Source organism: Ovis canadensis, chromosome 11 (assembly GCF_042477335.2).
Source record: "Ovis canadensis isolate MfBH-ARS-UI-01 breed Bighorn chromosome 11, ARS-UI_OviCan_v2, whole genome shotgun sequence".
NCBI lineage: Eukaryota > Metazoa > Chordata > Mammalia > Artiodactyla > Bovidae > Ovis > Ovis canadensis.
The window spans coordinates 14653788-14668633 of record NC_091255.1 but is presented as its reverse complement, the minus strand read 5'-3'; the positions used below and the strand labels follow the sequence as shown (position 1 = coordinate 14668633).

The 14846-nt window shown below is 38.9% G+C and overlaps 1 protein-coding gene across 1 annotated transcript in view; it reads right to left on the bottom strand.

The window, feature by feature from the left end:
- The window catches only part of LOC138447133 (phosphatidylcholine transfer protein-like), a 35608-nt gene extending 20990 nt beyond the window's left edge, over window positions 1–14618 (bottom strand). Inside the window, exon 1 of the mRNA XM_069602530.1 lies at window positions 14399–14618. Within this exon, the coding sequence (XP_069458631.1) occupies window positions 14399–14560 (162 nt within the window). The 5' untranslated portion in view covers window positions 14561–14618. The remainder of the gene's footprint in view (window positions 1–14398) is intronic.
- Window positions 14619–14846: the final 228 nt, after the last annotated feature.

Below are 14846 nucleotides of genomic sequence, written 5' to 3'. Positions count from 1 at the left end.
AAGAATAATTGCTTTACAGAATTTTGCTGTTTTCTGTCAAATCTCAACATGAATCAGCCATAGCTATACATATATCCCCTCCTTTTTGAAACTCCTTTCCATCTCCCTCCCCACCCCACCCCTCTAGGTTGATACAGAGCCCTTGTTTGAATTTCCTGAGCCATACAGCAAATCCCCATTGGCTGTCTAGTTTACATATGGTAATGTAAGTTTCCATGTTACTCTCTCCATACATCTCATCCCCTCCCTCCCCAGGTCCAGAAGTCTGTTCTCTATGTCTGTTTCTCCATTGTTGCCCTGTAAATAAATTTTTCAGAACCATTTTTCTAGATTCTGTATCTATGTGTTAGAATATGGTATTTATCTTTTGGTTTCTGACTCACTTCACTCTGTATAACAGGTTTTAGGTTCATCCACGTCATTAGAACTGATTCAAATGTGTTCCTTTTTATGGCTGAGTAGTATTCCATTGTGTATATGTACCACAACTTCTTTATCCATTCATCTGTTGATGGGCATCTAGGTTGCTTCCATGTTCTAGCTATTGTAAATAGTGCTGCAATGAACAATGGGATACATGTGCCTCTTTCAGTTTTGGTTTCCTCAGGGTATATGCCTAAGAGTGGGATTGCTGTGTCATATGGTGGTTTTAATCCCAGTTTTTTAAGGAATCTCCATACCATCTTCCATAGTGGCTGTATCAATTTACATTCCCACCAACAGTGAAAGAGCATTCCCTTTTCTCCACATCCTTTCCAGCATTTATTATTTGTAGCCGTTTTGATGAGGGCCATTCTGACCAGTATGAGGTGATATCTCATTGTAGTTTTGATTTGCATTTCTCTAATAATGAGTGATGTTGAGCATCTTTTCATGTGTTTGTTATCCATCTGTATGTCTTCTTTGGATAAATGTCTGTTTAGGTCTTTTTCCCACTTTTTGATTGGATTGTTTGTTTTTCAGACATTGAGTTGTGTGAGCTCCTTATATATTTTGGAAATTAATCTTTTGTCAGTTGTTTCATTTACTGTTATTTTCTCCCATCCTGAGGGCTGTCTTTTCACCTTGCTTATAGTTTCCTTTGCTGTGCAAAAGCTTTTAAGCTTAATCAAGTCCCACTTGTTTACTTTTGTTCTTATTTCCATTACTGTAGGAAGTAGGTCATAGAGGATCTTGCTTTCATTTATGTCATTGAGTGTTCAGCCTGTTTTCCTCTAAGAGTTTATAGTTCTATCTTACATTTAGGTCTTTAATCCACTTTGAGTTTATCTTTGTGTATGGTGTTAGGAAGTGTTCTAATTTCATTCTTTTACATGTAGCTGTCCAGTTTTCCCAATATCATTTATTGAAGAGGCTGTCTTTGCCCCATTGTATATTCTTGCCTCCTTTGCCAAGAATAAGGTACCCATAGGTGCATGGGTTTATTTCCGGCCTTCTATCTAGTTCCATTGGTCTATATTTCTGTTTTTGTGCCAGTACCATACTATCTTGTTGACTGTACATTCGCAGGATAATCTGAAGTCAGGAAAGTTGATTCCTCCAGCTCCATTCTCCTTTCTCAAGACTGCTTTGGCTATTCAGGATCTTTTGTGTTTCCATAAGAATTGTGAAATTTTTGTTCTAGTTCTGTGAAAGATGCCCTTGGTAATTTGATAGACATCACATTAAATCTGTAGATTGCATTGGATAGTATTGCCATTTTCACAATATTGATTCTTCCTACCAAGGAACATGGAATATCGCTCCATATGTTTATTTCATCTTTGATTTCTTTAATTAGTGTCTTATAGTTTTCTGTGTATAGTTCTTTTGTCTCCTTAGGTAAGTGTATTCCTAGATATTTAATTCTTTTTGTTGCAATGATGAATGGGATTGATTCCTTAATTTCTGTTTCTGATATTTCATTGTTAGTATATAGAAATGCAAGTGATTTCTGTGTACTGATTTAGGATCCTGCCACTTTGTGAAATTCATTGATTAGCTCTAGTAATTTTCTGATACTCTCTTTAGGGTTTTCTATGCACAATGTCATGTCTTCTGTAAACAGTGAGACCTTTGCTTCTTCTTTTCCAGTCTAGGTTCCTTTTACTTCTTTTTCTCCTCTGATTGCTGTAGCTAGGACTTCCAGAACTATGTTGAATAATAGTGGTGAAAATGGACACCCTTGTTTCGTTTCTGATCTTAGGGGGAATGCTTTCTGTTTTTCATCACTGAGAATAATGTTTGCTTTAGGGTCTTTACTAAGTTGAGGTAGTTTCCTTCTATGCCCATTTTTTGAAGAGTTTTAATTATAAATGGGCGCTGAATTTTGTCAAAGGCTTTTTCTGCATCTATTGAGATGATCATATGGTTTTTATCTTTCAATTTGTTACATGGTGTATCACATTGATTGATTTGCATATATTGAAGAATCCTTGCATTTTTGAAATAAACCCAACTTGATCATGCTGTATGAACTTTTTGATGTATTGCTGAATTCTGCTAAAATTTTGTAGAGGATTTTTGCATCTATGTTCATTAGTGATACTGGCTTGTAGTTCTCTTTTTCTGTGTTGTCTTTGTCTGGTTTTGATATCAGGGTGATGGAGGCCTTGTAGAATGAATTTGGAAGCATTCTTTCCTCTGCAATTTTGTGAAAGAGTTTTAGAAGGATAGGCACTAGCTCTTCTCTAAATGTTTGATAGAATTCTCCTTTGAAACCATCTGGTCCTGGGCTTTTGCTTTGGGGGAGATTTTTGATCACATCTTCAATGTCAGTGCTTGTAATTAGGCTGTTCATAATTTCTATTTCTTCCTGGTTCAGTCTTGGAAGATTGAATTTTTCTAAGAATTTGTCCATTTCTTCCAGGTTATCTATTTTATTGCCATGTAGTTGTTCATAATAGTCTCTTATAATCCTTTGTATTTCTTCACTGTCTGCTGAACCTCTCCTTTTTCATTTCTAATTTTGTTGATTTGATTCTTCTCTTTTTCTCTTGATGAGTCTGGCTAAGGGTTTGTCGATTTTGTTTCTTTTCAAAGAACCAGTGTTTATTTTATTAATCTTTACTGTTGTTTCTTTAATTTTTTTTTCATTTATTTCTGCTTGGATCTTTATGATTCTTTCTTCTACTAATTTTTTTTCCTTCTTCTTTTTCCAGTTGCTTTAGGTGTAATGTTAGGTTGTCTATTTGATGTTTTTCTTGTTTCTTGAGGCAGGATTGTATTGCTATAAACTTCCCTCTTAGAACTGCTTTTGCTGCATCCCATAGATTTTGAGTTGTGTTTTCATTGTCATTTGTTACTAGAAATTTTTTAATTTCCATTTTCATTTCTTCAATAACCTATTAGTTATTCAGAAACATGTTGTTTAATCTCCATGTGTTTGTATTTCTTACAGTTTTTTTCCTCTAATTGATATCTAGTCTCATAGCATTGTGAATGGAGAAGCTTGATATGATTTTAATTTTCTTAAATTTACTGAGGTTTGATTTGTGACCCAAGATGTGGTCTATCCTGGAGAATGTTCCACGTGTACTTGGGAAGAAGGTGTACTCTTCTGCATTTGTATGAAATGTCCTGAAGATATCAATGAGATCCATCTCATCTAAAGTATCATTTAAGACTTGTGTTTCCTTATTAATTTTCTGTTTTGATGATCTGTCCATTGGTGTGAGTGGGGTGCTAAAGTCCCCTACTAATTTTGGGTTATTGTCAGTTTATCTTTATATGTCTATTACTCCTTGTCTTATGTATTCAGGCGGGCATATGTTGGATGCATCAGTTCACTACAGTTCAGTCTTTCAGTTGTGTCCCACTCTTTGCAATCCCATGAATCACAGTACACCAGGCCTCCCTGTCCATCACCATCTCCCGGAGTTCACTCAGATTCAAGTCCATCGAGTCAGTGATGCCATCCAGCCATCTCATCCTCTTCTCCTTCTCGTCCCCTTCTCCTCCTGCCCCCAATCCTTCCCAGCATCAGAGTCTTTTCCAGTGAATCAACTCTTCCCATGAGGTGGCCAAAGTACTGGAGTTTCATCTTTAACATCATTCCTTCCAAAGAAATCCCAGGGTTGATCTCCTTCAGAATGGGCTGGTTGGATCTCCTTGCAGTCCAAGAGACTCTCAAGAGTCTTTTCCAACACCACAGTTCAAAAGCATCAATTTTTCAGCGCTCAGCCTTCTTCACAGTCCAACTCTCACATCCATGACCAGAGGAAAAACCATAGCCTTCACTAGATGGACCTTTGTTGGCAAAGTAATGTCTCTGCTTTCAATAGGCTATTTATGTTGGTCATAACTTTTCTTCCAAGGAATAAGTGTCTTACAATTTCATGGCTGCAGTCACTATCTGCAGTGATTTTGGAGCCCCAAAAATAAAGTCTGTCATCTGCATATCTGAAGTTATTGATATTTCTCCCAGCAATCTTGATTCCAGCTTGTGCTTCTTCCAGTCCAGCTTTTCTCATGATGTACTCTGCATAGAAGTTAAATAAGCAGGGTGACAATATATATTGATATTCTCCTTTTCCAATCTGAAACCAGTCTGTTGTTCCACGTCCAGTTCTATTGCTTCCTGACCTGCATATAGGTTTCTCAAGAGGTAGGTCAGGTGGTCTAGTATTCCCATCTCTTTCAGAATTTTCCGCAGTTTATTGTGATCCACACAGTCAAAGGCTTTGGCATAGTCAATAAAACGGAAATAGATGTTTTCCTGGAACTCTCTTTCTTTTTCCATGATCCAGCGGATGTTGGCAATTTGATCTCTGGTTCCTCTGCCTTTTCTAAAACCAGCTTGAACATCTGGAAGTTCACAGTTCGCATATTGCTAAGGCCTGGCTTAGAGAATTTTGAGCATTACTTTACTAGCGTGTGAGATGAGTACATTTGTATGGTAGTTTGAACATTCTTTGGCATTGCCTTTCTTTGGGATTGGAATGAAAACCGACCTTTTCCAGTGGCCACTGCTGAGTTTTCCAAATTTGCTGGCATATTGAGTTCAGCACTTTCACAGCATCATCTTTCAGGATTTGAAATAGTTCAGCTGGAATTCCATCACCTCCACTAGCTTTGTTTGTAGTGATGCTTTCCAAGGCCCACTTGACTTCACATTCCAGGATGTCTGGCTCTAGGTGAGTGATTACACCATCGTGATTATCTTGGTCTTGAAGATCTTTTTTGTACAGTTCTTCTGTGTATTCCTGCCACCTCTTCTTAACATCTTCTGCTTCTGTTAAGTCCATACCATTCCTGTCCTTTATTGAGCCCATCTTTGCATGAAATGTTCCCTTAGTATCTCTAATTTTTTTAAAGAGATCTCTAGTCTTTCCCATTCTGTTCTCTTCCTCTATTTCTTTGCATTGATCACTAGGAAAGCTGTCTTATCTCTTCTTGCTATTCATTGGAACTCTGCATTCAGATGCTTATATCTTTCCTTTTCTCCTTTGCTTTTCACTTCTCTTCTTTTCAGTTATTTGTAAGGCCTCCCCAGACAGCCATTTTGTTTTTTTTGCATTTCTGTACAATGTCACAATCCTCAGTCCATAGTTCATCAGGCACTCTATCTATCAGATCTAGGCCCTTAAATCTATTTCTCACTTCCTCTGTATAATCATAAGGGATTTGATTTAGGTCATACCTGAGTATGGATGTGAGAGTTGGACTGTGAAAAAGGCTGAGCACCGAAGAATTGATGCTTTTGGACTGTGGTGTTGGAGAAGACTCTTGAGAGTTCCTTGGACTGCAAGGAGAGCCAACCAGTCCATTTTGAAGGAGATAAACCCTGGGATTTCTTTGGAAGGAATGATGTTAAAGCTGAAGCTCCAGTACTTTGGCCACCTCATGCGAAGAGTTGATTCATTGGAAAAGACTCTGATGCTGGGAAGGATTGGGGGCAGGAGGAGAAGGGGACGACCCAGGATGAGATGGCTGTATGGCATCACTGACTCGATGGACGTGAGTCTGAGTGAACTCCGGGAGATGGTGATGGAGAGGGAGGCCTGGTGTGCTGCGATTCATGGGGTCGCAAAAAGTCGGACACAACTGAACGACTGAACTGAACTGAACTGAACGGTCTAGTGGTTTTCCCTACTTTCTTCAATTTATGTCTGAATTTGGTTATAATAAGTTCATGATCTGAGCCACAGTCACCTCCTGGTCTTGTTTTTGTTGACTATATAGAGCTTCTCCATCTTTGGCTGCAAAGGATATAATCAATCTGATTTCAGTGTTGACCATCTGGTGATGTCCATGTGTAGAGTCTTCTCTTGTGTTGTTGGAAGAGGGTGTTTGCTATGACCAGTGCATTTTCTTGGCAAAACTCTATTAGTCTTTGTCCTGCTCATTCTGTATTCCAAGGCTAAATTTGCCTGTTACTCCAGGTGTTTCTTGACTTCCTACTTTTGCATTCCAGTCCCCTATAATGAAAAGGACATCTTGTTTGGGTGTTAGTTCTAAAAGGTCTTGTAGGTCTTCATAGAACTGTTTAACTTCAGCTTCTTCAGCGTTACTGGTTGGGGCATAGACTTGGATTACAGTGATATTGAATGGTTTGCCTTGGAAACGAACAGAGATCATTCTGTCGTTTTTGAGATTGCATCCAAGTACTGCATCTTGGACTCTTTTGTTGACCATAATGGCTACTCCATTTCTTCTAAGGGATTCCTGCCCACAGTTGTAGGTATAATGGTCATCTGAGTTAAATTCACCCATTCCAGTCCATTTTAGTTCACTGATTCCTAGAATGTCAACGTTCACTCTTGCCATCTCTTGTTTGACCACTCCCAATTTGCCTTGATTCATGGACCTGACATTCCAGGTTCTTATGCAATATTGCTCTTACAGCATCAGACCTTGCTTCTATCACTAGTCACATCCACAACTAGGTCTTGTTTTTGCTTGGCTCCATCCCTTCATTCTTTCTGGAGTTATTTCTCCACTGATCTCCAGTAGCATATTGGGCACCTACTGACCTGAGGAGTTCCTCTTTCAGTATCCTATCATTTTGCCTTTTCCTAGTATTCATGGGGTTCTCAAGGCAAGAATACTGAAGTAGTTTGCCATTCCTTTCTCCAGTGGACCACATTCTGTCAGACTTCTCCACCATGACCCGCCTGTCTTGGATGCATAGATATTTACAATTTTTGTGTCTTCCTCTTGGATTGATCCTTTGATTATTATGTAGTGTCCTTCGTTATCTCTTGTAATCTTCTTTATTTTAAGGTCTATTTTGTCTGATATAAGGATTGCTACTTCAGCTTTGTTTTGCTTCCCATTTGCATGGAATATAGTTTTCCATCCTCTCACTTTCAATCTATATGTGTTTTGAGGTCTGAAGTGGGTTTCTTGTAGACAACATATATATGGGTCTTGTTTTTGTATCCATTCAGCCAGTCTATGTCTTTTGGTTGGACCATTTAATCCATTTACATTTAAAGTAATTATTGATCTATACGTTCCTTTTGCCATTTTCTAATTGTTCGGGGTTGATTTTGTAGATCTTTTTTCTTCTATTGTATTTCTTGACCATATAAGTCTGTTTAACATTTTTTGTAAAGCTGGTTTTGTGTACTCTAGTCTCTTAACTTCTGCTTATCTGAAAAGCTTTTTATTTCTCCCTCAGTTTTGAATGAGATCCTTGCTGAATACAATAATATTGGTTGTATATTTTTCCTTTTCAGTACTTTAAATATATCCTGCCATTCCCTTCTGGCCTACAGAGTTTCTGCTGAAAGTTCAGTTGTTAAGAGTATGGGGTTTCCATTGTATGTTACATGTGACCTCTCCCTTGCTGCTTTTAATATTTTCTGTTTCTGTTTAATATTTGTTAATTTGATTAGTATGCTTCTCTTTAGGTTTATCCTGTATGGGACTCTTTCTGCCTCTTGGACTTGATTATTTCTTTTTCCACACTGAGTCCATTTTCAACTATAATCTCTTCAAAAATTTTCTCATATCCTTTCTTTTTCTCTTCTTCTTCTGGGACTCCTATAAATGTTTGAAATGGTCTCAGAGACCTCTGAGACTGTCCTCAGCTCTTTTCCTTCTTTTTACTTTATTCTCCTCTTCAGAAGTTATTTCCACCATTTTATCTTCCAGCTCACTGATTCTTTCTTCTGCTTCAGATATTTTGCTACTGATTTCTTCTAGAGTATTCTTAATTTCAGTAATTGTGTTGTTCATCTCTGTATGTTTATTCTTTAATTCTTCTAAGTCTTTGTTAATTGATGCCTACATTTTCTCCATTTTGTTTTCAAGGTTTTTGATCATCTTTACTATCATTATTCTGAATTCATTTTCAGGTAATTTTCCTATTTTTTCTTCATTTATTTGGACTTCTGTGTGTCTTGTTTGTTCCTTCATCTGTGCAGTATTTCCCTGTCTTTTCATTTTTTTAAGTTATTGTGTTTGAGGTTTCCTTTTCCCAGGCTTCAAAGAAGGTTGAATTCTTTCCTTGAAGAAGGTTGAATTCTTTCTTCCTTTTGATTTCTGTCCTCTAAGGTTGGTCGAGTAGCTTGTGTGAGCTTGGTATAGGGTGAGACTTATGCTGAGTTTTGTTGTTGTTGTTGTTGTTGTTGTTTATTTGTTCTTCCTCTGATGGGCAAGGCTGAGTGAGGCAAAAATTATACTTTTATCTGCAGACAGAAGTAGGGAATCTTCCTCATCCCTCTCCCTTCATTCCCTCAAAGCTACATCTTGAAACCAGCATCTTCATACTTCCTGATACCACACCCTCCTTCTGAAAGAGAACTGGGGCACTGACATGTCTGTCTATCAAGTTGTATGCTCAGGGATCTCCAGGATGAAGGAATAGGGGTGAGAGAGAGAGAAATGTGGCCTTGATCAGTGGCAGGAAATAGAAGGAGGCCACATCAGGTGCTCAGCTTTAAGCTGTGGTGATTTTACCCATGAATAAATAGGCTCTATTAAGTGTCCTGGGTACAGTAACTGTTCCAACAATCATGCTGGTACATAGAAGGGTGGGAGAAAGTAGAATAGTCCTGTCATCCAGAAGTAAAAAATCCCATGATGCTATCAGATTGTGACCCCACCTTGAGAATGGGAGTGGAAACTTCTCTTTCATGGAGGTAAGTGTGTTCTCACGGCAATTAAATATCTGCTTCCCTCTGAAAGGTCAAACTTTTTCTCAGCCCAGCCTGGCAAGCCACAGAGTTTTACTCAAGAGACCAGGCTTTCAACAGTTTAGTAGATTGCCAGCATAGGCTAGGAAAGAACAAACAGTCCCTGGGGAAAAATAGTCTGCCCCTCACCAAACTCACTGATTAGAAGACCTATGAAAGAACAAACACAGGCCCCTCTCACAGTGCCAGACAGTGGGCTTAAAAAACATAAGAAGTCAACCATCAACCAGATCTTGGTTTTTGCCACGTTATGTGGCTTGTGGGGGTCTTAGTTCCCCGCCCAGGGATCAAATCCATGACTTCAACAGTGAAAGTACAGAGTCCTATCCCCTGGACTTCCAGGGAATTCCCAGATCTTTCTTCCCCCCAGATCTTTTTTATACCAACATTTTCTTGGTCAGAGTCAATGATGTGAGCATCTGCAAACCGACAGTCATGTCACTGTGTCTACTGACATAGGAACCAGCCTAAAGCTCCATCTAGACCTGACTGTAGTTCCCTGGAAAACTTCTGCAAGTGATCTATGACCCTATCTTGCCAGGAGAACTCAGCACTGTTCAGGGAACCACATTCACTCCCAAGTGGCCACTAATTTAAAAATCAGGGAAAGTGAGTCTTAAAGTAGATGTTGCTTTCATCTTAAGACACTCTTTTACTTTCACTCTTACCTTTCACTTCCCACCATTTCTCATCTCTAGGGCCCTCTCCTGACTCCAAAGTCAGAACCTCCTTGAGCACCATGCAAGATGCTCTGCATACATCAATGGTTATCAAAGTCTGGTCCCTGGACCAGGAATTTCTATGTAACCAGAGAACTGGTTAAAAAGAAAATGGAAAAGAGGAAGGAGGAAGAAGGGGAAGGGAAGAAGGAGGAGAAAGAGAGAAATGGGGAAGTGGAAAGAAAAAAGAAGTTAAAAGCAAACTTTGAATCCAGACACACTGAATCAAAATTGGGATTTGGGTTCTTACTGTGAATTTTAACAGGCCCTGCAGGTGATTCTGGTGCACTAGCATTTCAACATACACAAAAGTAGGGAGGACAGAATAATCAACCTCTATGTGAGAGGGGAGTTTTTCCAAAGGACCATCCCTTCAAGTTCCACCACAACTCAATTAGATTTGGGCTCCAATTAAATCTTGCTAATGTCCTTCAATTCAGTTCAGTCGCTCAGTCATGTCCGACTCTTTACGACCCCATGAATGGCAGCTAATATCCTTAGAGCTCCCCAAACAATTTTAATGTGCTTGAGCTTTGAGAAACACTCTTTGGTCCATTTCTCCTCCAGATATTTCCAGGACACAATCTCTCATTTTATTTCTATTTCCACTTGATTGTTAGTTCTGGAAGAGAGACTTTCCATATTCTATTTATCTAAAGTACATCACATCACCCCTGGATGCCCTCCACCATAACATCGTTGTATTCCTTCATCCTACTTTACTTTCTTTGTAGAGATCTTCAGCTGCCATTTCATTATATACTATGAGTTTATTATCATCAGTGAATATGGTTTGTTGTTCAAGAAGCTCATTTATTGAACCAGCAGCTCCAAATTCCCAGTCCCTGCATATCTGCAGTGTGGTACAAAGCAGTACCACATGGCAGGCATTTGATGGCTATCTCCTAAGTCAATGAATGACAGTGGGGAGGAGCAGAAATTTTAATCCAATACTATCTGCCTCCAAAATCCATGTTATTCCTGAAGTAGCACATAGAATAGCACACAGCGGCTTTGCACTAGTTTTGCTTAGCTTGGGGAAAGAGAAGTTACTTCTGAATTGAAGCAAGCTGCATATTTTGGTACTGAGTTCATCAAAGTCGACAGGTTCATATCTGGTTACTAGCTACGTGGCCTTGTATGGCTCACCTAACAACTCTGGGTCTTATGCCATCCGTAAAATCAGAAAATAAGCCTGTATCTATCTTCTAATTCTTGAGAAGGATAAATAAAAACTATTATGTAGAAGCATTTTGTACATTAAAACACCATGCAAAGATAAGTTACTACCATTATTACCTGGGCAAGAAAAGTGAAGGTAAGAACAGGGAAACTGATAAAAGGAAAAGAAAAATTCTTAAAAATTGAAAGAAAAATGTGACTGTGTATGACAGAAAGATTTTGGAAGAGAATTTCTAAGTTTAAAATTCTGAGATTAAATCAGAAAAGAGAAATTTAAAATCTATCAAAAGCAGCAATTTGTCCAAGTTTCAGAATTATTTGTGTCTACTAAAATCACAATCTGTTTTATTTTAAATACAATTTATATTTTTGAGATTAGTTGTTTGTCAGTTGCTTCATTTGCTATTATTTTCTCCCATTCAGAAGGCTGTCTTTTCACCTTGCTTATAGTTTCCTTTCTTGTGCAGAAGCTTTTAATTTTAATTAGATCCCATTTGTTTATTTTTGCTTTTATTTCCAGAATTCTGGGAGGTGGATCATAGAGGATCCTGCTGTGATTTATGTCGGAGAGTGTTTTGCCTATGTTCTCCTCTTTTGCCTATGTTCTCCTCTTTTGCCTATGTTCTCCTCTAGTTTTATAGTTTCTGGTCTTACATTTAGATCTTTAATCCATTTTGAGTTTATTTTTGTGTGCGATGTTAGAAAGTGATCTAGTTTCATTCTTTTACAAGTGGTTGACCAGTTTTCCCAGCACCACTTGTTAAAGAGATTGTCTTTACTCCATTGTATATTCTTGCCTCCTTTGTCAAAGATAAGGTGTCCATATGTGTGTGGATTTATCTCTGGGCTTTCTATTTTGTTCCATTGATCTATATTTGTGTCTTTGTGTCAGTACCATACTGTCTTGATGACTGTGGCTTTGTAGTAGAGCCTGAAGTCAGGCAAGTTGATTCCTCCAGTTCCATTCTTCTTTCTCAAGATTGCTTTGGCTATTCGAGGTTTTTTTGTATTTCCATACAAATCTTGAAATTATTTGTTCAAGTTCTGTGAAAAATATTGCTGGTAGCTTGATAGGGATTGCATTGAATTTGTAAATTGCTTTGGGTAGTATACTCATTTTCACTGTATTGATTCTTCTGATCCATGAATATGGTATATTTCTCCATCTATTAGTGTCCTCTTTGATTTCTTTCATCAGTATTTTATAGTTTTCTATATATAGGTCTTTAGTTTCTTTAGGTAGGTATATTCCTAAGTATTTTATTCTTTTCGTTGCAATGGTGAATGGAATTGTTTCCTTCATTTCTTTTTCTACTTTCTCATTATTAGTGTATAGGAATGCAAGGGATTTCTGTGTGTTGATTTTATATCCTGCAACTTTACTATATTCATTGATTAGCTCCAGTAATTTTCTGGGGTTTTAGGGTTTTTAGGTCTTTAGGGTTTTCTATGTAGAGGATCATGTCATCTGCAAACAGTGAGAGTTTTACTTATTCTTTTCCAATTTGGATTCCTTTTATTTCTTTTTCTGCTCTGATTGCTGTGGCCAAAACTTCCAGAACTATGTTGAATTGTAGTGGTGAAAGTGGGCCGACCCAATCAAAAAATGGGCCAAAGAACTAAATAGACATTTCTCCAAAGAAGACATACAGAAGGCTAACAAACACATGAAAAGATGCTCAACATCACTCATTATCAGAGAAATGTAAATCAAAACCACAATGAGGTACCACTTCACACCAGTCAGAATGTCTGCAATCCAAAAATCTGCAAGCAATAAATTCTGGAGAGGGTGTGGAGAAAAGGGAACCCTCCTACACTGTTGGTGGGAATGCAAACTAGTACAGCCACTATGGAGAACAGTGTGGAGATTCCTTAAAAAATTGCAAATAGAACTGCCTTATGACCCAGCAATCCCACTGCTGGGCATACACACCGAGGAAACCAGAATTGAAAGAGACACATGTACCCCAATGTTCATCGCAGCACTGTTTATAATAGCCAAGACATGGAAGCAACCTAGATGTCCATCAGCAGATGAATGGATAAGAAAGCTGTGGTACATATACACAATGGAGTATTACTCAGCCATTAAAAAGAATACATTTGAATCAATTCTGATGAGATGGATGAAACTGGAGCCGATTGTGCAGAGTGAAGTAAGCCAGAAAGAAAAACACCAATACAGTATACTAACACATATATATGGAATTTAGAAAGATGGCAATGACGACCCTGTATGCAAGACAGCAAAAGAGACACAGATGTGTATAGCGGACTTTTGGACTTAGTGGGAGAGGGAGAGGGTGGGATGATTTGGGAGAATGGCATTGAAACATGTATACTATCATGTAAGAATCGAATCGCCAGTCCATGTCTGATGCAGGATACAGCATGCTTGGGGCTGGTGCACGGTGATGACCCAGGGAGATGTTATGGGGAGGGAGGTGGGAGGGGGGTTCATGTTTGGGAACGCATGTACACCTATGGTGGATTCATGTCAATGTATGGCACAACCAATACAGTATTATAAAGCAAAATAAAGTAAAAATTAAAATTTAAAATAAATAAATAAATACGATTTATTTGTTACATTGTAAACTCTCTCAAGTGTTTCTACATTTAAATCTTTTCCAAACATATAATAATAGCTTTGTTATAGCATCATTTAAATCATAGTCACAGCTCACTGTGGTTTCTTAACCAATTGTCTGCAATCCTAGAACCTTATGTTGGGGCTGATATGAGGACTGAATAAGGCAATGCCTGCAAAGCATTTAAACAGTGCCCAGACCATAAGACAACATGTGATGCATTCACTATTACTGTAGCTATTATTAATTCAGCAATCAACAGTGCCACTGGAGGGAATTGATAGATCACACCCTCTCAGGTACTTGACTGAGCTGTAGTGTGTAAGATGGAAGGGGTAGAGGGTGGCTCAAGGCCAAGAAGCTAGTTAGGAGCTCATTGGATTTCTTCACACACATTACCCTGAACACCCACTCTCTGGAAACTCCAGTCTCTTCTTTACCTATATTTAAACCTAAGATACGCTCTGCCAAACAAATACCACTGGCATCACCCAAGGAGGGGGACTCCATGTCCTTTGCAGGCAAGTGCATGGGGCTAATAATCAGGCAGGCCCACATTGTAACACTATCACTAACTTCTAACAAACCACATTCCCCGTTGGGTAGACTTCAGACGTCTCTGAGAATAATTTCAATGTACTTCTTCACCTCTTGCTTCCACAGTGGCAAAGTTAGCTGGAGGCACCACCCCAGGAGCACTTGTTCCTCCTGGCTCTGGAAGACTCCTGAGTTCCAGACAGGCTGCAGCCTCCCAGGGGTCCCCTGCATGCTGCTACCTTACCTTTTTCAGTGGCCGCTGGTAGACCTTAACGACTGAGGTGACCACAGGTATCTCCCATCCTGATACCCGGGGACGCTGGAGTTCTGCACAGGCCTCCTGGAACTCCTCTTCAGAGAACCTGCTGGCAGAGGCCATTCTTCCACAGCCACAGCTCTTCTGCATGCAAGGGAGGCCACACACAGGCTTAGTGTGTGTTAAAGATCAGGGCAAGAGTGTGGCCCAGGGTGATTGGCAGGAATCCAAAAAGAGATAGCGTAGAAGGCAGGACTTATCAATGTACTTGGTGGCAATATAGCCCACTTTCTTGTTAAGAGCCATCTGGTTCTCTTTTTAATTTCACTTTCACTTTTCTCCAAGATTCCTTCCTCCCATGCTCAAATTCATTTGTACACCAAAAGTTGCTATTGTTGTGTGTGTGTGTTTTTTTAATAGAGATAAAAGAAAAAGC